The sequence below is a fragment of the Lethenteron reissneri genome, chromosome 33, assembly GCF_015708825.2.
Source record: "Lethenteron reissneri isolate LAM-NWPU_2019-01 chromosome 33, ASM1570882v1, whole genome shotgun sequence".
NCBI lineage: Eukaryota > Metazoa > Chordata > Hyperoartia > Petromyzontiformes > Petromyzontidae > Lethenteron > Lethenteron reissneri.
Genome location: NC_083811.1, coordinates 415,200 through 436,833, shown reverse-complemented (window position 1 = coordinate 436,833; position 21,634 = coordinate 415,200). Strand labels below are relative to the sequence as shown.

The 21,634-nt window shown below is 49.6% G+C and overlaps 1 protein-coding gene across 1 annotated transcript in view; it reads right to left on the bottom strand.

Annotated features, from left to right (window-relative positions):
* The window catches only part of LOC133350420 (phenylalanine-4-hydroxylase-like), a 35,399-nt gene extending 17,905 nt beyond the window's left edge, over window positions 1-17,494 (bottom strand). The window contains exons 1-2 of the mRNA XM_061564759.1: window positions 17,210-17,494; window positions 256-363 (exon numbers count right to left, since the gene is read on the bottom strand). Of these exons, the coding sequence (XP_061420743.1) occupies window positions 256-363; window positions 17,210-17,263 (162 nt within the window). The 5' untranslated portion in view covers window positions 17,264-17,494. The remainder of the gene's footprint in view (window positions 1-255; window positions 364-17,209) is intronic.
* Between the last annotated feature and the right edge of the window lie 4,140 nt (window positions 17,495-21,634).

The window sequence follows — 21,634 nt, the reverse complement described above, 5'->3', positions numbered from 1 at the left end:
TGGGAAGACAGCGACGAGCGGGCGTGGTCCAGTTGGCAGGACAACCGCAGTCCATGCGCCGTGCAGCCTTCAAGAGGTGCTCGCTAACAGCGTCTGCCCCCACGGCCCTTCAACGGCTGCCCGCAGGGGTCTGTGCCCTTGAGTGTCGCGGTGGGGTTGTGAGTGTTTCAGTTCACACTGAAACCAACTACCCCCCCCCCACCTCCTGTCCCCCCCCTCTACCCCCACCCCTCCCCCGTTCCCCCGGGCCCTTACCTCGAACACGCGCAAGGCCCTGGCCAGGGCCCCCACTTCCTCCCGCACGGCGAAGAGGATCTCGATGGGCCCCCCATCGTCGCTGCTCTCAGCCAGGTACATGGACTCCTGCGTGGGGACAGTGGGGAGGTTAGGGCTCGGAATAGACCCTCCAGGTAGCTGCATTCCAGAAGAAGAGAGGCGACGGCTTAGGGTTAGACTCGGAGAATAGGGGTATGGTTCGAGTTAGGGTTAAGAGCATTGTTGAGTTCAGGGTGGGGTTAGGGGTGGGGTTAGGGTTGGGATTCGACTTCGTGTTTAGGATAGGGTTTAGGTTAGCGTTAGGTTTAAAGGTAGGGTTGGGGGATTGGGCTCGGGTTGGGGGGTATGGTGGTGGGATTGGGGTAGGGTTAGGGGGTAGGGTTGGGGGATTGGGCTAGGGTTGGGGGGTATGGTGGTGGGATTGGGGTGAGGTTGGTGGATTGCGTGGGGAGATAAAGGCGGCTGGTCGTGGGTTTGGCCACTGTTGTATACTAACCCTTCTTCCATAATTGAGATTAATAATATTTGATGATTTTTATATATTATCTTTTTACTTGTTTTTTTTAATGAGTGAAACACACCAAGCGCAGCAAACTGCAAAACACCAGGTGTTGTTAAGTAATGAACCGGAGGAGGGCTAGGATGGCAGAATTTACAACGTTGCTTCAAGGGAAGATAAGGCCTGATGAACGGGCACATGTCACCCGTGCAGGCGGCAGAGACAGTGGGAGTGTCAGCCAGACATAGTTAAGGCAAAAGCCCAATCATCCTGCATGGTTTTAAAGTAACGTCAAAATTCGAAATTCAACAACAGAGTAGGCTAAATTATCGATCCTCGCGCTCGCTCAAACTGGAGACCAGGCTGCGAGCTACATCAATGAACCATTGCCCATTTGCTAATCCAATACTGAATGTTAATATTACTGAAGTCAAAACGAATTCTATGACCTCAGCACATGGGCAAATAATAGGGCAGTGTCGACTCAAAGGCAATGGAAGAAACAGAGGCGCCTTTGTCTAAATCACAACCACAGAAAGCCAGGAATCATCACTGATTGTGTGTTCAGGAATTCCGAGCTAGTTAGAACACGTGCACAGGGGGGGAGCTGATGTAAACAACCCTGCGCGTCTGGATGTGAGGGGGCCTTGGACCTGGAATCAAGAATAAACACTCCCAGAGCAGAAGGTGGACAGGGGGAGAGGTGATTTAAAAGAGGGTTGTATATCTCTCAAGGCACAAGACCCAGCTGAACAACACGGCTGCGGGGGTCACCAGAAGTTCGCATTCGCCTAGTTAAGACAAAAAGCTCAATTATTCTGTATTGCTATTAAAGTAACGTTAAAGTCGGAATTTAACAACAGGGTAGGCTAAAGTTATCGATATTCACACCCACTCCAATTAAACCAGGCCACAAGTTACGCCTACTGAACCATCACCATTATTAAGTCAATATGAAATGTTATTTCCATACTTCAATACTTTCTATACAATTCGACCCGAAGCATATGACAATCAGAACCTTCCTAAGTCAAAATTGAATCGCACCCAGACAGGAGCGAATAGTCAATATAAGGTTGAAGAGGGAAGGAAATCAAGAGCACGGCGAACTGCAAACGTAAGCAAAAAGCCGGGAACAACACCAGCCCAGCAACAGCGAGTGGGGCTTCGACAGGCCATAAAGTAGAATAATAACTCCCGGGGTCAGGGGACACAAGAAGAAGCAGGCAGACAAAAACCAGAACTGACTCCAAGGTTCAACCGCCCTCACCTACTCAGGGGTGACGGAAATTAATGAGGCCTTGAATTAACGGCAGGCAACAACAACGGCGAGCAGAGATAGGGTGGGGCAAAGACTGCGGGCTATGGAATGCAACTTCGTGTCAGTAAAGCCCTGACAAACAAGTTAAGTTAAAGACATCACAATACATAATATCGCACATAACATCAATGTTAACGCTATTCACCGTAAACTATATTCCGCTTATATAACCATCCAGGCACCAAGGAATACGAATTCCTAGGATCAAGAAACTTACCCCTTAACCTAAGATATCGGGAATAAATTAATAGTAATAAGTATATGCATGAAAAGACAAAGTAAAACTTATGAAAAGCCAGGATAACGGGATGAATCACAACCAGGTCGAATATAATACATAATAAAAAAAAAACGATGTTAAACCCAGGGTCGGAGAGAAAGGGAGATCCCGGCCGTCTTTGTATCCCCGCAGCGCGGGATAGGAGTGTGTATACGCTCGGGGAAACCTACACTTGAGTCAAGCACCACGATGGGAAACGACAGACCTTAGGTTACATACAGAATCATAACTGTGAAATAGTAAGGGACAAATGTTAACTTAAAACTTTTAACCATTTCTTTGTGCGCCGGGTCGGAGAGAGTGTTGCCCCCCTCCAGGTTGTGCAACACGAACAAAGACGCCTATGAGACGATTTGTAACGTCTGTGTTTTGGGTTCATGAAGAAGGCCAGACAAGAGATAAATTGCACCCAGACAGAGAGACGACTTCGAGACAATTTGTAACATCTGGTTGTTTGCTCGTGGGTTTTATGGAGGGAGTTGACAACGGAATATACCGTCAGTGATGCACACAAGGACATACGGACACACACATGGACACACCTGCCTACGGACAGATCCTGACACAGCAAAAATCGGAAGCCCCGCCTTGTGGGCGGGATCCAGGGGGATTTTTCAGCATAAAGGAACGGATCCTGAACATTGGAAACCAGTGCGACGGGAGGGTCCACTCAGAAGCTCGACCGGGAGGGTCGACTCAGGAACGAGTGCGACCAGAGCGGGTCCACTCAGGAGTGCGACCAGAGAGTCGACTCAGGAGCGAGGGCGACCAGCGGGTCGACCCAGGAGCGAGCTCGACCGGGAGGGTCGACTCAGGAGCGAGCTGCGACCAGCGGGTCGGCTCGACTCATCTTCAGCTCGTCAATCTCTGCTGCCGCCGGAGATCTCCGCTGCCGCCGGTGGTGAGCGTCGCGACTTGGCGACGATCCAGCGCTGCACGCTACGAGCGAGTTGTGGGCGCCACCTACCGACCGGGTTCCGAACTGCGACAGCGTATCAACAGCCATCCGAGCAATTCACCACGGTGACAGGGGAGCGCCTGATACGTATGACGCGCACCGCCCCCTCACCACACGACCACCAGGCGTCTGTTGACATAAAGAATCGACTCCGAACACTGACTATTCAAGACAACTCTTACCACTCAAACACACTCGAACCCATAAGTCATCCGTGGCTGGGAAGGCATCACAACGAGACCGAGTGGTGGCCATCCGTCGTATAAGAGTATTCTTAATTTTTATCTTTAATATTTAGTGGGCTGTACTCTTAATCGCATAAATTCCCAACAGATCCATCAATACGAACTGATTCTTGGCACCTCCTTCCGCCGAGCCACGCTCACGTGGGGAGTGGTGGCCCACCGGATCCTTATCAGGTGATCTGGTCCCCAATTAGTAAACTTGGTATAAGATAACGATCTTCGGAAAAGGAGCACCGTCGCAGGCCCTTACTCCGAGCCGTTCTGCTGTCAGATAACCTGCCGATGTATCTGTTGAGATTGGTGCCTTTAAGAATAATAACTGTTTTTGATTGTGTTTTTTTTATCGCCGTATAATCTTTCAAGTATCTTTCAGTCATAATCGCCGCACGTACTCGCATCCTCTACAGAATATTCAACTGTTCCGTGACCCAAGGTGTTAACAACGTGATAAGGGTTGCGTATGATCAATAAGGAGTGCGGTACTGCGTGAACAATATTGAGTATAATCATTCATTAACGTTAAGGTTTTCTTAGCATAGTATTTGCATGTTTTAACGACTCTCTCTCTCACTAACAACCATCGCGTTATGCGGGATCCATGTGCCGTTGTCAAAGTGAAATCAGACAATCGTTGATGATACTGTATTGATGCCGTATTGACGTTCCGGGATTGAGAGTTCGCATACTATATCATAGTTAAGGTTGAATTAGTAATAAATTGATCAATACAGAAGTGGTTGTGTGATTCTTTCCTGAAATCTATGCATAAGATCTGCTTCTGCGTTGAGATTTGAACTTGGTGACCTTAATAAACACACTAATACATACTCAGTAAATGTTAAAGCGATAACGGGGTGAACCGGGGTCTGGTTATCATAACGACTTGCGTTATCATAATTACACCCACTCGCATAATTAATACGATTACCTCTCGAATTGGCATAATTAAAATGTGCGTAATTACATAATTAACATATTTCCGGATAATTACACATTTGGCCAAATTTCATTAATTATTATTATTTCCACTGAATATTCATAACCCACACATACAACATAATAATTTCACCCACGCACGCATACAACATAACAAATTTTCATACCCAACATATACAACATAATGGGGGCTCGTCTTCCGGGATCTCTCGCAGACAGTTTATGCATGAATTCAGGAACGAATCACTGATGTGTTAATCAAAGTGTTGTGAACTAACGTTGCCTTGTGATTGTAAACGGGGGTATACAAACAAAACGCGCTCTGAAGGGAAATACCAGAGTAGCAGAGTAACAAAGACAGCTGGGCTGAGATTATTTGCTCGAGTTAAACTGACGCATCCTGTGATACAATTGTTTATATGTGCTCTGAAAGGGAATTCTAGAGTAACTCACGACGCACATGAGATGTTAGAATTAAGATACACTCTTAAGTCTATTAACCACACTACATAATAGAGATGGCACAGGATCCACAACATTCTGAGTTTGACACACCAACGCATAACACTGATACAGAGTGGACCTCTGAGGAGGAGATGGAATCTATGGAAAAACAATATCGGGAATTTGTGTTAAAACGTACTGGACGGACTGCTAGCCAGCAGACGGAGCAGAGAGATATATGGGAGGGGAGCCATACAGAAGATGTTAAGGCCCATAGAAGGAAACTACTTAAGGACGTGATGAAATGTGGCAAAGCCAAACGTGACGTAAAAATTGCAGAAATAGCGAGGGTAGACTCGTATCTCATCGCACAGACAGACAGAGAAAGATTATGGAATGAGGAAAAATTTGAAAGGGAGAGACAAGAGAAACTGTCCTTAATGGTGCAGGTAGAGCGTCTGCACGCCCTCGTGAGAGAGAAAGAATCCGCACTAAATGCACCAGTGAAACACCCAGACGTTGATACACAGAACACATACGGGAGTAACAATTTACCACACTCCGAGCCACGGGGACGTAGCCCAGGGCCAGATCCCACAATGAGTGTGGCTACTATGCAAAGCAATTTTGATAAAGTAACACCCTCGCAAATCGAGGAGAGAGAAGAGGAAATAATAATACAAACGGGAAAACATGAGGCCGACCACCCCAACGTTAGAGAGAGACAAATAATTAACCCTAAGTCATCAGGATACACTGTAATGATAGAGCGGGAAAGGGCGGAGCTGGTGCAAGACGGGAAACATGACATAAACAGAACACCAGGCAGACGCACGCTACGCAAGTATGACCGACATGATGCAGATGACAGAGACAGCTCACCAGAGAAACGCACCTCGCACAAACACGACCAACACGACACACGTAACAAGAGCTCACCAGAGAGACGCACATCACACAAGCAGGAGCCATGGGATAAGCAGAAATCACCGAGCCAAATTGACCCACGTAACAGGTGCAAAAGGCACTACAAAAGTGATGTTAAGCAGAGCCATCGTGATGGTGACGGCTCATCTGACACTGACTTCTCTGACAATGACCAACACGACACGGATAACAGGAGCTCACCAGAGAGACGCACATCACACAAGCATGAGCCATGGGATAAGCAGAAATCACCGAGCCAAGTTGACCCACGTAACAGGTGCAAAAGGCACTACAAAAGTTATGTTAAGCAGAGCCACCGTGATGGTGACGGCTCATCTAACACTGACTCCTCTGACAATGACCAACACGACATGGGTACCAGAGAGAGCTCACCAGAGGGACGCATGACATGTAAAAATCACCCACGCAAAACCACCCGCACCAAAAATCCCAGAGACAGGAATCCCGATAACCATGAAGCACGAGACAAACATAAATTCAACACCTCACCTAGCAGGCACCACACACGTAGTAGGCAGCATGAAGGTCGAGGACAAAAACACTCACCACATAGACACCGCTCAAGGAGATCACGCACACCAACCCACAAGCACGAATCACAAGACCCACATAAGGAAAACAAGAGACACAAGCAACGGGACAGATACGAATCCTCGGACAGAGGGAGATCACGACACAGACACGGGACACATGACAACAGTGATAGTGGAGACAAGGGTAGCTCAAGGGAGCACTCCTCAGGAACCGACACCACTGATGACGAACAACACACTTTTAACAGTAAGACACTAAAACTAATGGACAAAGCACTCGTGAGAATTCCCTATTTCGATCCACATAACAAAAACAGGGATATCCACACTCACATAACTACAGTAGAACAGGAGGCTAAGATCCGGGGTCTGGGTAAATCAGCAGAAAAGGCATGTTTATTATCAAGGAGCCTACATGAACCCGCCAGACCATGGGTAGCCTCCCTGCCAAATAGGGTGAAGAGTGACTTTAAACAATTGAGCCGAGCAGTAGTTAAGAGATTTGGGGAATACTCCACACTATCCGAAGGATTGAACGCGGCAAAGTTGATGACCCAGCGTGTAGACGAAGACCCACGAGATTATCTCCTACGCCTTAAGAAAGCATATTACGCAGGGGACGTGGACAATGCCCAGGGAGATAAGACAGTCTTAAAAGTGATGTTCTTCCAATCATTGAGACCTGAAATAGTGAGAATAGTAGGAATGATGTTGGACCCCGAGACTGCCTCCCTACGCCAGATTGAAAGCAAGGCCCACACGGCCTGGGTGAACGGACGGAAAACCACTGGCATAGCCAAAACCCACATCGTCACCAGAGATAAAGAATGCCTCGATCTGGAGGGAAGCGAATCTCCAAGGAATAATATTAGCGCCACACGGGGTAGACATGAATTCCCCCAGGAGAGGGCGCCTAACCCAATAGAATCGACACCCGTCCACAACACGCTGAATAACGTTCCACGTGGGGGGAGGAACGAGGCCAGAGGAACTTGGCACCCACAGCCGCCACCACCATGGAATTCAGAAGAGGGCGGAGGCTGGAATTATGGACGAGGAAGAGAGAGTGACGGGCCACACCTACCCCGCGGAGGCCGACGCCCACCAAACCAGTCACCATATCGTCCCCTACTGCCGCCTCCACCAGCAATAGAGCATAGACCGCCGTTAGCTAACAGGAATCGATATGCTCACCACATTAGGATGGAAAAAGAGCTCCTAGGGAGTATGAAGACTTCCATGCAAGTAGCGAAGGGAAGAATACCAACTATACCCACACAAGAGGAGGACACACCCAGAGCAAAGGTAGCCCAAGTGAACGTAGGGAAGACAAGAAGCCTCGAAGCAATCACCGAAGTGGTACCAGAGGGAAAAGGGTACCATCTGGGGGAATTGATTCCCGTAGGACCAGTCGGACGAGTCCACGTGGAAGTAATACTGCAAGACACCCTGACCAGCCAGGGCCTTTGTGATACTGGAGCAGAAATATCCATGATATCCAGAGAATTATTTGACGAACTCCAGACTGCCCTCCAGAGGAAGAATGAAACACTACAAATGATGCCAAGTAAACTTACCTACTCAGGATGTGAAGGGACCCACATGCGACCTTTCGGCAAAGTTATGACGAAGTTGACGTTCAACAAAATCAACATGAACCATCCCCTATATGTCGTACAATACCCAGGTAAAGAACTGATTTTTGGGATCGAACTACTGAATCGCCTGAAACCCATTGTGAACCTTGAATCCCGACAAATTTGGGCACAGTCAATGCCGGAGAAACAAAGGGACTCAGAAGATGAAGACGTTATGAGAGACTCCACGGGAATCCAAGTGATAACACAAGAGCTCGACGACCTATCAACGACAATCAGGAACGAAGACAAGCTCCCCGCAGGAATTCGAATCACTCAGCTAATGACTAACAGACTGAGAGAAGTCCGAAAGGAAGCCGACTTAGAGTCAGTATCACCGAAAGACCGTCTCCTCATGGAGTATATACCGCCCCCTGGAGGCCAAACCGACGAACTGCAAACTGATGAAGGAGAACCCAAGGGCAAGAGCGTATTACCCTCGGATGAAGCCAAGGCAACTCAACCGATAGTAACGCAAAAGGAACTTTCAATTGAGCCGCCCGAAACCACGAAGGCCCTAGATCCAAACCAAGAGGGAAGAGTCCTTACAATAGAAGAACAAATAGAACAACAAATTGAAGCAGCAGACGCCCTCGAGAGGGAGGAGAAGTCAAAGCTCGCGACACCAGCGAAACTCACAGACGTTGAGCCACAAAATAAATATGGAAGTAACATCAAATCACTCTCTTGGGTACGTGGACAGAGTCCAGGGATTGATCGCACAAAAGTTAAAGTAAAATCGCCAGGACATGGTACACTAAGGGCAGAGGCAAAAACTGAAGGGAAATGGCAACACGAGCGACACGGCACTGGGCGCGCACACAGAAAATGCACACCACTTAAACACAGGAGACACAGCACAGACCAAAGTGACAGATTGCCTGATGATAACTTGTTTGATGATGACGCTGTCAGCAATCAACTTTCGGAATACCTGTTCACCAGTAAAACCCTTAAGTTGATGGACAAGGCTCTAGTCAGAATTCCCGATTTTGACCCCCACAATAAGACTATGGATATCCACACACATATCGCGACAGTGGAAGAGGAGGCAATGATTAGAGGGCTGAGGAGACGGGATGAAAAAGCGAGTTTGTTGAAACGGACCTTACATAAAGAATCTATTCCATGGGTAAAGTCACTACCACACAAGGTTAGAAATGATTTTAAACAATTGAGCCTGGCAGTGATTCGGAAGTTTGGAGAATATTCGACACTCACTGAGGGGTTTTATGCTGTAAAATCGATGACCCAGGGCATGGACCAAGATCCACGTGACTACCTCGTCCAATTTAAAAGAGCGTATTACGCAGGCGATGTGAATCAATACCACGAAGGGGATAAAATGTTCAAAATAATGTTTTTTGAATCCTTGAGCCCAGAGATTACAGAAAGGGTGAGAATGGTTTTGAATCCAGAAACCGCATCCTTACGCCGCATAGAGAGCAAGGCGTACATGGCATGGTTATACAGAGCTAAGAATCATAATTCGGATCCAGAACACAGGGAGAGGGATGAGGAACCCAGCCTCTCAGAGAGGAATAAAAATCACCGAGCAGTCCCACCATGCAGAGAGCAGCAGAAACGCACGCACACATGGCAAAATAACCCAGAGAGAGGTTGGCACGAGAATGAGAGCGGCACAAAGCCGAACATTCAGGAGAATCGCAGGAGGGGGAGGTTCAGAATAGAACCATACCAACACCCCATGCCCCGACATGCGCAAGGTCAAGATTACCCACAGGGATGGCGAAGTAACAATCCAGGAAAATTTGGCACCCAAATGGGAAAAACACTGGGCCAAGGGTGCAGGAGAATCGTAGGAGGGGGAGGTTCAGAACAGAACCATATCAACACCCCATCCCACGACACACGCAAGGTTCAAATTACGCACAGAGATGGGAAGATAACCACCTAGCGGGAAGGTGTTACACATACCGCGGAGGTATGGATGCGAACATTCACGAGAATCGCAGGATGGGAGGTCAAACACAATCGATACAATTCCGACCAATTCCTCCACCGGCTATACCAGGAGGGAATAGAGGAATAACACAGAATACGGTCCAAATACGTGATGAACCATCCACAGTGATTGAGAGCGGGCAGCCCATACGCGCCACACCCGCCGAGGTGTTAAACCCGGCGCTCAATGTGAAATACAGGCAGGCTGCAAGTGACAGGGCGGGCAAAAACGTGGACAGTACTCCCGTAAATGACGCGCGGATCGAATACAAGGACAGGGTTGCATTGAAGCGTGATCGGACAGTACAAAAACAGACAGCAGGGACACGCCCTGAGGAGCGCAGGCATGAGCCTTTGAATGGAAAATATCCAAGGGAAACCAAAAATTATGTGGATCGGAGTGCTAAAATGGAGACGAATGTCCATGACGTATCGGGAATGGTGTTGAAATCCAACACACTAGTAAAAACAAAGAGGGCAACATTACGAGGGACAGAATTAAATCGACACACGGACTCGGCAAATGTGCATGTAATCGCAGAGAGAGCGAATGCCTCGAACCAAGGGTCAAAGTGGGTCGGGTGCGCGAATTCTGGTTATGTGCAGCACAATTTTTCACCACACACTCCCACGACACAGAGAGTGAGAGAAGAAACTACAAAAACGAACCCCGAAAACCGTGATCGAATTATCGAAGTGATAAGTGGTGAACGAGGCAACATGAGGAAAGTAACGCATAAATGCGTTCGAAACCGCTACCTAGCGTTTCCCAGGATTTAACAAAAACAAAAATGAATATTCGTCGGAGTCATGATGTATCAGAACCGATGTAACGCAATATCGATGTTTAACGCTTGTTTAATTTTCTTTGCTCAATTCAAAATAACCATGTTAAGTTGTGACACGTACGCGCGCGTTGTAAGGAATAGCAGCAAAACTTGAGGACAATCGATGGTTCATGATGGAAGAAGGGTATACATTTTTTTAAAAATAACCCGTGGCCATTTGACCACTGGTCATTTTTAAAAGGGCGGAATGTTGTATACTAACCCTTCTTCCATAATTGAGATTAATAATATTTGATGATTTTTATATATTATCTTTTTACTTGTTTTTTTTAATGAGTGAAACACACCAAGCGCAGCAAACTGCAAAACACCAGGTGTTGTTAAGTAATGAACCGGAGGAGGGCTAGGATGGCAGAATTTACAACGTTGCTTCAAGGGAAGATAAGGCCTGATGAACGGGCACATGTCACCCGTGCAGGCGGCAGAGACAGTGGGAGTGTCAGCCAGACATAGTTAAGGCAAAAGCCCAATCATCCTGCATGGTTTTAAAGTAACGTCAAAATTCGAAATTCAACAACAGAGTAGGCTAAATTATCGATCCTCGCGCTCGCTCAAACTGGAGACCAGGCTGCGAGCTACATCAATGAACCATTGCCCATTTGCTAATCCAATACTGAATGTTAATATTACTGAAGTCAAAACGAATTCTATGACCTCAGCACATGGGCAAATAATAGGGCAGTGTCGACTCAAAGGCAATGGAAGAAACAGAGGCGCCTTTGTCTAAATCACAACCACAGAAAGCCAGGAATCATCACTGATTGTGTGTTCAGGAATTCCGAGCTAGTTAGAACACGTGCACAGGGGGGGAGCTGATGTAAACAACCCTGCGCGTCTGGATGTGAGGGGGCCTTGGACCTGGAATCAAGAATAAACACTCCCAGAGCAGAAGGTGGACAGGGGGAGAGGTGATTTAAAAGAGGGTTGTATATCTCTCAAGGCACAAGACCCAGCTGAACAACACGGCTGCGGGGGTCACCAGAAGTTCGCATTCGCCTAGTTAAGACAAAAAGCTCAATTATTCTGTATTGCTATTAAAGTAACGTTAAAGTCGGAATTTAACAACAGGGTAGGCTAAAGTTATCGATATTCACACCCACTCCAATTAAACCAGGCCACAAGTTACGCCTACTGAACCATCACCATTATTAAGTCAATATGAAATGTTATTTCCATACTTCAATACTTTCTATACAATTCGACCCGAAGCATATGACAATCAGAACCTTCCTAAGTCAAAATTGAATCGCACCCAGACAGGAGCGAATAGTCAATATAAGGTTGAAGAGGGAAGGAAATCAAGAGCACGGCGAACTGCAAACGTAAGCAAAAAGCCGGGAACAACACCAGCCCAGCAACAGCGAGTGGGGCTTCGACAGGCCATAAAGTAGAATAATAACTCCCGGGGTCAGGGGACACAAGAAGAAGCAGGCAGACAAAAACCAGAACTGACTCCAAGGTTCAACCGCCCTCACCTACTCAGGGGTGACGGAAATTAATGAGGCCTTGAATTAACGGCAGGCAACAACAACGGCGAGCAGAGATAGGGTGGGGCAAAGACTGCGGGCTATGGAATGCAACTTCGTGTCAGTAAAGCCCTGACAAACAAGTTAAGTTAAAGACATCACAATACATAATATCGCACATAACATCAATGTTAACGCTATTCACCGTAAACTATATTCCGCTTATATAACCATCCAGGCACCAAGGAATACGAATTCCTAGGATCAAGAAACTTACCCCTTAACCTAAGATATCGGGAATAAATTAATAGTAATAAGTATATGCATGAAAAGACAAAGTAAAACTTATGAAAAGCCAGGATAACGGGATGAATCACAACCAGGTCGAATATAATACATAATAAAAAAAAAAACGATGTTAAACCCAGGGTCGGAGAGAAAGGGAGATCCCGGCCGTCTTTGTATCCCCGCAGCGCGGGATAGGAGTGTGTATACGCTCGGGGAAACCTACACTTGAGTCAAGCACCACGATGGGAAACGACAGACCTTAGGTTACATACAGAATCATAACTGTGAAATAGTAAGGGACAAATGTTAACTTAAAACTTTTAACCATTTCTTTGTGCGCCGGGTCGGAGAGAGTGTTGCCCCCCTCCAGGTTGTGCAACACGAACAAAGACGCCTATGAGACGATTTGTAACGTCTGTGTTTTGGGTTCATGAAGAAGGCCAGACAAGAGATAAATTGCACCCAGACAGAGAGACGACTTCGAGACAATTTGTAACATCTGGTTGTTTGCTCGTGGGTTTTATGGAGGGAGTTGACAACGGAATATACCGTCAGTGATGCACACAAGGACATACGGACACACACATGGACACACCTGCCTACGGACAGATCCTGACACAGCAAAAATCGGAAGCCCCGCCTTGTGGGCGGGATCCAGGGGGATTTTTCAGCATAAAGGAACGGATCCTGAACATTGGAAACCAGTGCGACGGGAGGGTCCACTCAGAAGCTCGACCGGGAGGGTCGACTCAGGAACGAGTGCGACCAGAGCGGGTCCACTCAGGAGTGCGACCAGAGAGTCGACTCAGGAGCGAGGGCGACCAGCGGGTCGACCCAGGAGCGAGCTCGACCGGGAGGGTCGACTCAGGAGCGAGCTGCGACCAGCGGGTCGGCTCGACTCATCTTCAGCTCGTCAATCTCTGCTGCCGCCGGAGATCTCCGCTGCCGCCGGTGGTGAGCGTCGCGACTTGGCGACGATCCAGCGCTGCACGCTACGAGCGAGTTGTGGGCGCCACCTACCGACCGGGTTCCGAACTGCGACAGCGTATCAACAGCCATCCGAGCAATTCACCACGGTGACAGGGGAGCGCCTGATACGTATGACGCGCACCGCCCCCTCACCACACGACCACCAGGCGTCTGTTGACATAAAGAATCGACTCCGAACACTGACTATTCAAGACAACTCTTACCACTCAAACACACTCGAACCCATAAGTCATCCGTGGCTGGGAAGGCATCACAACGAGACCGAGTGGTGGCCATCCGTCGTATAAGAGTATTCTTAATTTTTATCTTTAATATTTAGTGGGCTGTACTCTTAATCGCATAAATTCCCAACAGATCCATCAATACGAACTGATTCTTGGCACCTCCTTCCGCCGAGCCACGCTCACGTGGGGAGTGGTGGCCCACCGGATCCTTATCAGGTGATCTGGTCCCCAATTAGTAAACTTGGTATAAGATAACGATCTTCGGAAAAGGAGCACCGTCGCAGGCCCTTACTCCGAGCCGTTCTGCTGTCAGATAACCTGCCGATGTATCTGTTGAGATTGGTGCCTTTAAGAATAATAACTGTTTTTGATTGTGTTTTTTTATCGCCGTATAATCTTTCAAGTATCTTTCAGTCATAATCGCCGCACGTACTCGCATCCTCTACAGAATATTCAACTGTTCCGTGACCCAAGGTGTTAACAACGTGATAAGGGTTGCGTATGATCAATAAGGAGTGCGGTACTGCGTGAACAATATTGAGTATAATCATTCATTAACGTTAAGGTTTTCTTAGCATAGTATTTGCATGTTTTAACGACTCTCTCTCTCACTAACAACCATCGCGTTATGCGGGATCCATGTGCCGTTGTCAAAGTGAAATCAGACAATCGTTGATGATACTGTATTGATGCCGTATTGACGTTCCGGGATTGAGAGTTCGCATACTATATCATAGTTAAGGTTGAATTAGTAATAAATTGATCAATACAGAAGTGGTTGTGTGATTCTTTCCTGAAATCTATGCATAAGATCTGCTTCTGCGTTGAGATTTGAACTTGGTGACCTTAATAAACACACTAATACATACTCAGTAAATGTTAAAGCGATAACGGGGTGAACCGGGGTCTGGTTATCATAACGACTTGCGTTATCATAATTACACCCACTCGCATAATTAATACGATTACCTCTCGAATTGGCATAATTAAAATGTGCGTAATTACATAATTAACATATTTCCGGATAATTACACATTTGGCCAAATTTCATTAATTATTATTATTTCCACTGAATATTCATAACCCACACATACAACATAATAATTTCACCCACGCACGCATACAACATAACAAATTTTCATACCCAACATATACAACACCACCCACCCCCTCTTGCCCTACAAGTTGAGCAACTCCGAGTTTCACCGGGAGGTGGGGGGGGGGGGCACTAAATAGCGCGGGGGAATGAATCTGAGAGATTAAAACGAGAATATGAGCCCCCCCCCACTCTCCTCCCACAGCCCCCACACCTTCTACCTCGCACTATATGAATTCTCAACAATTTAGGTGACGGACGCCACCGCTTTGCGATGTTTAAACAGAACCCCTGGCTGCTCCCAGGGCCCCCTGGCTACCCCTGGCTACCCCAGGGCCCCCTGGCTACCCACTGGCTGCCCCCAGGGCCCCCTTGCTGCCCCCAGGGCCCCCTGGCTGCCCCCAGGGCTCTCTAGCTGCCCACAGGGCCCCCTGGCTGCCCCCAAGGCCCCCTGGCTGCCCCTAGGGCCCCCAAGGACCCCTAGGGCCCCCTGGCTGCCCCCAAGGCCCCCTAGCTGCCCCCAGGGCCCCCTGGCTGCCAGTAAGACCATTGTTCCGCGTGGGTTTCTCTAATCGCGGTTTCTAAGCTCAAGAACCATAAAGGGCCCACAGCATCAAGCAGCCCGCAACAAACAGCGCGGAATGTTTCCTTCAGGGGTATAAATGTCCTTCACGACGACTACTACAGTACTACTCCTACGAGTGACGAGAATGAGTCCAATTATAACGGATCGAGAGTCAGATTGTCAGTTACAGTTATGAGTGTGGCTGGGCTTTACGGCCCGACTTGTCCATTGTATCCTGGAGGTGTTCACGACGCCCAGGTTGGTGGACACCGAAGGCTCCCCGCACGCACGGCTCCACGTGTTTTGGAGTTAGGATGGAGTCAACACCCGGCCGTGACAACGCCGAGTTGACGTTGACTATAATTCAGTCGCGACTATGATGATGATGTTAATGACGATTACGTGGGGAGGATGCTGAGAGTGCGGGGACGCTAATGCTGATGATAGTGGGGAGGAGCGGAAGTCGAACGGCCAGCGCGTTACGAACCCGGCGACCCGAGTTCGTTTCCCGCCCGCGGCCAACACCACCAGTGACGATTATCTGAATCGGTCCTGGACTTCCCATTAGCCGACTCAGCCTCAAATAAGTACATGGTGAGATGTGTAAACATCGCCACTGGGGATACAAAGGCGGCTGGGCGTGGTGTTGGCCACCCACCCCTTAGTGTGCCGTGCCAGCCTTCATAGGTGCTCGCTAACAGCACTTGCCCCAGCAGTCTGGTGAAAGCTACATGGGAGATCTTTGTCTTTTGTTTGAGTTTGTCTTTGGTGAGAACAGAAACCTCACGATTGTATTTTTTTTAACGTTTTGGTGAGAGGGGTGAATGTTGTTGATGGTGGCGGCGGTGGTAGTGGTGGTTGTGGTAGTTGGTGGTGGTCGTGATGATGATACTTTGATTGGGACACGGAGGTTCTTTATTGCCGACAGGTACACTCTCATTTTTCCAAAATCTGAAAGTTGTGGAACCACCCAGTTTCGTCTCTTGGCATCTCAATTCTGCCATCTCTGTTCTCATGTAAACTGACTATTTTAAAATCACTAAGGTGGATGTGTAAATAAAAATGTACAACATAATTAATATTCTTAATATTCTTCTTGGTTCTTTCGGTAAAGTCACGTTATTTTTATTATTTTATTACTTCCCTTCTACGTGACTTTACCGAAAGAACCAAGAAGATGAATCCCTGCAGTCACGAAAGCTTTAAATCGAAATATAATTAATATTATTATTAAATTTTTATTTTATAATCTCTAATTGTAGAATGCTTTGATGTTGTCTGCCGGCCGAGTCGGACCCTTAAAAAAATCTTCTTAACTCAATGGGCTTCACTCGTGAAGTAAACTTCTGACTTCTGATTCTGAAACTTCATCATTCGTTGGCAGTGTTGAAGTGAGCACAATAAGAACACAAATCAACGACGTTTAAAAAAGACTTAGAGTCGACGTTTCGGGAAATGGCCCCTTTTTAAAGTAGAGCCATCATAATGTTGGGGTTTGCGGGAGGGTTTCCGATGGGGTTCGGGTGGTGACGTTGACGATGGGGAGAGATGTGGATAGTTGTGATGCCTCCCTTGGGAAACTTTCATCGTTTTCTGATTTCGCTCAGCGCATTCACGAATGCGCGTGTGTGCAATGTGACTGCTGTTAGGAGCAGGGTCTGGGCGGAGTGGGGGGGGGGGGGTCACTCACCGACTCCGAATGCTTGGAACCCGCGCCGTTGTGGGTCTTCGTGATCGCGTCCATCTCTGAGTCTCCGCGTTCTCAGTGACCGATGTCAACTCTCTATCTCGATTTATCCGGAACTCTCCCCGTCTCGCTCTTCCCTGTCACTCTCGCTGTCTCTCTCTCTTCTCTGTCACTCTCGCTGTCTCTCTCTCTGTCTCTCGCTCTTCCCTGTCACTCTCGCTGTCTCTCTCCCTCTGTCTCTCGCTCTTCCCTGTCACTCTCGACCTCTCTCTGCGATTCATGTCGAGCGCTCCCGCGGCCCAACTTTTATGGGATCCGTGGAACAACAACAAATCTCGCGTGGGGTGCGGGCACGGCCAATCAGAGCGCGAGAGGGGGCGACGCCCACGGGGGGTGATGATCGGGGTGTTGAGTGATGGTGATGTGATGGGTGAAGGTCTGCCGGTGTCGAGATGTCAACTACCTCGCCTGGTATACAGGAGGACGTGGGTTCGATCTCAACCCTGACGCCTGCTGTATACTTGGAGTTTGCGTGTCTCTCTCTTTCCCCGTGGTCGCGTGGGTTTTTCTCCGGGTCCTGCGGTATTTCACTCCAGATTTAGAAACTTGCGTTTAGAGTATTTGGCTGCTATGAATGTCCACGTGAATAGCCACTTCGTCGAGCTGTCACGTGTGGCCAGGTCGCTTCGGAAAAGAGCTACGCAGCTCAGTGGGCCTTGCCTGGTGAAATAAGACGAATTGTTTAATCTCGTTTATCTCTCACAGTCTCACGATGAAACAATTCACCCGACACCTGCGCACAACCGTTGTCGTCGCTCCATCTCCGCGGCGGATGTCCCTCTCGGATGCGTTTCTCTCCTTTGGCTGTCACTCTGCCAGTAGCTTCGACCACAGCCATCGTCCCGCCAGCGACGCGTCGTCTGCCCAAACCCTCGCACCTTCCTGCACTCTTACTGATGGCGTTGCTGTTCGCGCGCGTGTTCCCGCGTTCCTTTTCTGTCCCCCATTTGCAATCCCGAGCGTACCTCTCGCCGTGATTCTTGGCGCACTTCTTAGTGTTGTGATCCGTCCTCTTCGTCAGTGCCCGCGGTGCTGCTCCACGGGTCACGCGTCGCACTCTGGGCGCTTTGGAAAAGTCGCTTCGCACGATCCACGCTCAGTTTTCCACTCCAGCCGTCTCCCAGGCGCTTCCATATCTTCCCAAACTGATCTCTGCCCGCCTTCAATCACTGCCCGTGGATGGGGGAAGCTGGGGTTAGATGGGGCCGGGGGGGGGCGTGTTCCCCCATCGTGTTTCCCCGACAAAAATCACTGTGAGCCAACGATGCGCGTCGCCTGTGATTGCTGTGGGTAACGAGAGATGGTGTCGGTCGTGCGCGATGGGTCACGGTGATGTTGGTGGCGATAAATGGTGGTTGTGGTGGTGGGCGATGCGCGATGGGTGGTGGATGATGTGGATGTTGGTGATGGGTGGTTGATTGCGTTGTAATATGCGCCGCTGATGTTGATGTTGGGATCGGATCGCTGTGAACTCTCTCTTTGTGATTACGCCACGGCGCGTGAGCAGCGTCCGCATGACTCCTGCACGGGGGGCGGGGGTTGAGCCCACTCGCCAGCCCCCGCTATCGCGACTCCCCCCGTGGGAGCCCCTTTCGGGGTCCCGGTCATCACCACGGACTCTGACCGAGGGGTTGCCTCACTCTTCGGACGGGGGACCAGGGTCGGGGGCTTGGCGGCCGCATCCCCTTGGTGTGAGCGGTGGCGAGTGGAGCTCGGAGTGGGCGCGGGGTTGGTTCTGTGACTGCGAGCAATGCGACACTCCACATTCAGACCGCGTGGTTTTCGAGAATCAAACTCATTGGGTTTCTAATAATTTCCATACGATCTCCGTGGCTGATAAAAGATGAATACCACTTTTTAAGGAAGTCGAGTGGTTGTTATACGAAAGGACTGCCCCCCTCCCCCCGTCATAAGAATGTGAAATTTCCATCATTACATTCCCATGGACGGGTTCAGAGGCAGTAGATGCGTGAACTCGGCGTTGTCGTCCGCGTGGTATTCTGTTAAACAATGCGACATCGATGCGTCGTGACGCGTGTTCTTGCCGAGGAGTGGCGTTGCCCTTGAACATTCCGGCTGAATATTGAACGCTGGGTTCAATATCGGATCGCGTGGACCGTGCGTCCACGTATCTACTGATTGTGCCCCGATTCAGAAAACCCCACACTCGCATTGTATCTGTGCTGCTGCTGCTGTTGCTGCTTTTGTTGCTGCTATTGTTGCTGTTATTATAGTTGCTGCTGTCTGTTGCTGCTGTTGTTGCTGCTGCTGTTGTTGCTGCTGTTGTTGTTGCTGCTGCTGTTGTTGCTGCTGTTGTTGTTGCTGCTGTTGTTGCTGTTATTGTTGCTGCTGTTGCTGTTGTTGCTATTGCTAATGTTGTTGCTGCTGTTGTTGTCGCTATTGTTGCTGATGTTGCTATTGTTGTTGCTGTTATTGTTGTTGTTGTTGCTGCTGCTGCTGTGTACGACCGAACCGGCCGCATGCGCTCACAGCTCTGGCCGTGGCCCGCAGCGCCGCTCACTCCGGCGCCAGGGTCCCCCTCCCGCCGTGTTCGCTTCGCGCATCTGAAGTTGCAGTCGTTCTCCTCCCGCATCCCTCTGGCGTCTGACGCCGATCTCCACCCCAAGCGCGCGCAGGAGACGCGCCCCCTCGGGATGCCGCCCTCACGCAGAGCCCTGGCGGCCAACACTCGCGTCGCGACCAGAACGCGCATCACGCGGTCCTTGACCACAGATCACGTGGCCCGTCAGAACAAAGACCTCCTCGTCCAAGACCCAAACAATGCCCAACATTGCGGCTTTATTCCTCCTCCTCGACGACACTGGTGGAACCGCCAACCGCATCAGAACAGCAGCGAGGGTTGGTGGATCACCGCACCCAGTTGTGGCGAACTCTCTTCTCGTGGTCGACGAGACGGTGTCGTACCCTGGCTCACCAGCAGAAGGCAGTACAGCAAGTTGACTCATCGCCATCTGTTTCCATCTGTGCGGGGATGGAGTGTTTCCCCTTGCGCAAGACGTGGGGTTTTCTCCGAGTTCTCAGGCTCCCTCCCCACGTGACCAATAAACACGGCTCGTCACTCATTGGCTGCAGACTTCTTAAAGTAAAAAGCCAATGTAGCAGCACCCGACTGCAAACGAGTCCGAAGACCCAAGGAGTGTGGCTCTCGTGGTCAAATAAGTCAAGAGTATACATAAGTGAACTTCCTATAAAGTAACAAAGGTCGGCCACTCGGGGCGGGCTCGATCTGGCGCGACCGGACGCGGCGCGGCGTCGTCGAGGCGCCGTGCGCTCTGCGGCCGCACGCCGCCTCTCCACGGCCAGCCGCGAGCCAATGGTGCATATTCCACATTCACATGGCGGGTGCGAGTTAGCCCATAAGACTCCCACTGTTGACTTCCCCACAAAGTAGAACGTATTGTTTTATCGACCCCAGGAGGGATGATTGGGTGAGCCAATCCTCTCTCAGCCAGGATTAATCTCGCGAACTTTCCGATTGTGAGCCTCTCACTCTACCGCGGAGTCACCAGATAGGAGAGAGAGAAATGTACAGTATAAGAGTGATACGAGATTTGAGAGAGATTTGTATTAGAACGGTACGAGATATGAGAGAGGTAGGAGAGACGCATGCAGAGGATATGAGACGTATGAGATAGAATCGGAAGAGACGCTGAAAGTTGGGAGATGCATTCAGAAGAGTCGCCTGGTCCCTCTCGCACATCGACCCAGAGAGATGATGGAATGTTCCCGGTCGGGTCGCTTAAAATGCGAAATGGAATCGCCCGCTGCTGGAGAAAGGCCCTCCCCACGCCGCGTCGGCCGTGGCGGTTGTCTGACCATACTTCCCCACGCTGGTCTGTGTGGGGGTCGTCACGTCGCTTGGGTGACAGCAGCAGCACCGCAACTCGATCGGTGTCCCTGTCCCGACGTCACGGCTCGCGATGCCGCACGCGGCTCAATCGCTTTGATAATCACTTACCACTGCTCCATTGATGGTGTTATAGTTAATGGGGTTGCTTAATTGCTCTGATAGTTAACGCAAGCGATATTTGATAATCTGCTCGTTAATTTGTCGAAGTGCTCTCGGAGTTTACTCGTGCTGCGGTGCGATCGCCTCGTGGGTCTCCGCGCGCCCCCTCGCGTCTCCGCTCCGCGTCTTTCCCCTCGACCCACGCGCCATGGCGAGCGAGGGTGATGCACGCCCCGCTCCCCCCCGCCTCTCACGGGATCGACTTGGAGAGTTGACGCCGCGAGACCCCAGAGGCGCGGAATAAATGGTGACCTCGTCAGCAGGGGGCAGCAGTGGCGCGCAGGAGATGGATGGGGTAGAGGTTGTGGTAGGAGTCGGGGGGGGGGGGGGTAGAGTTA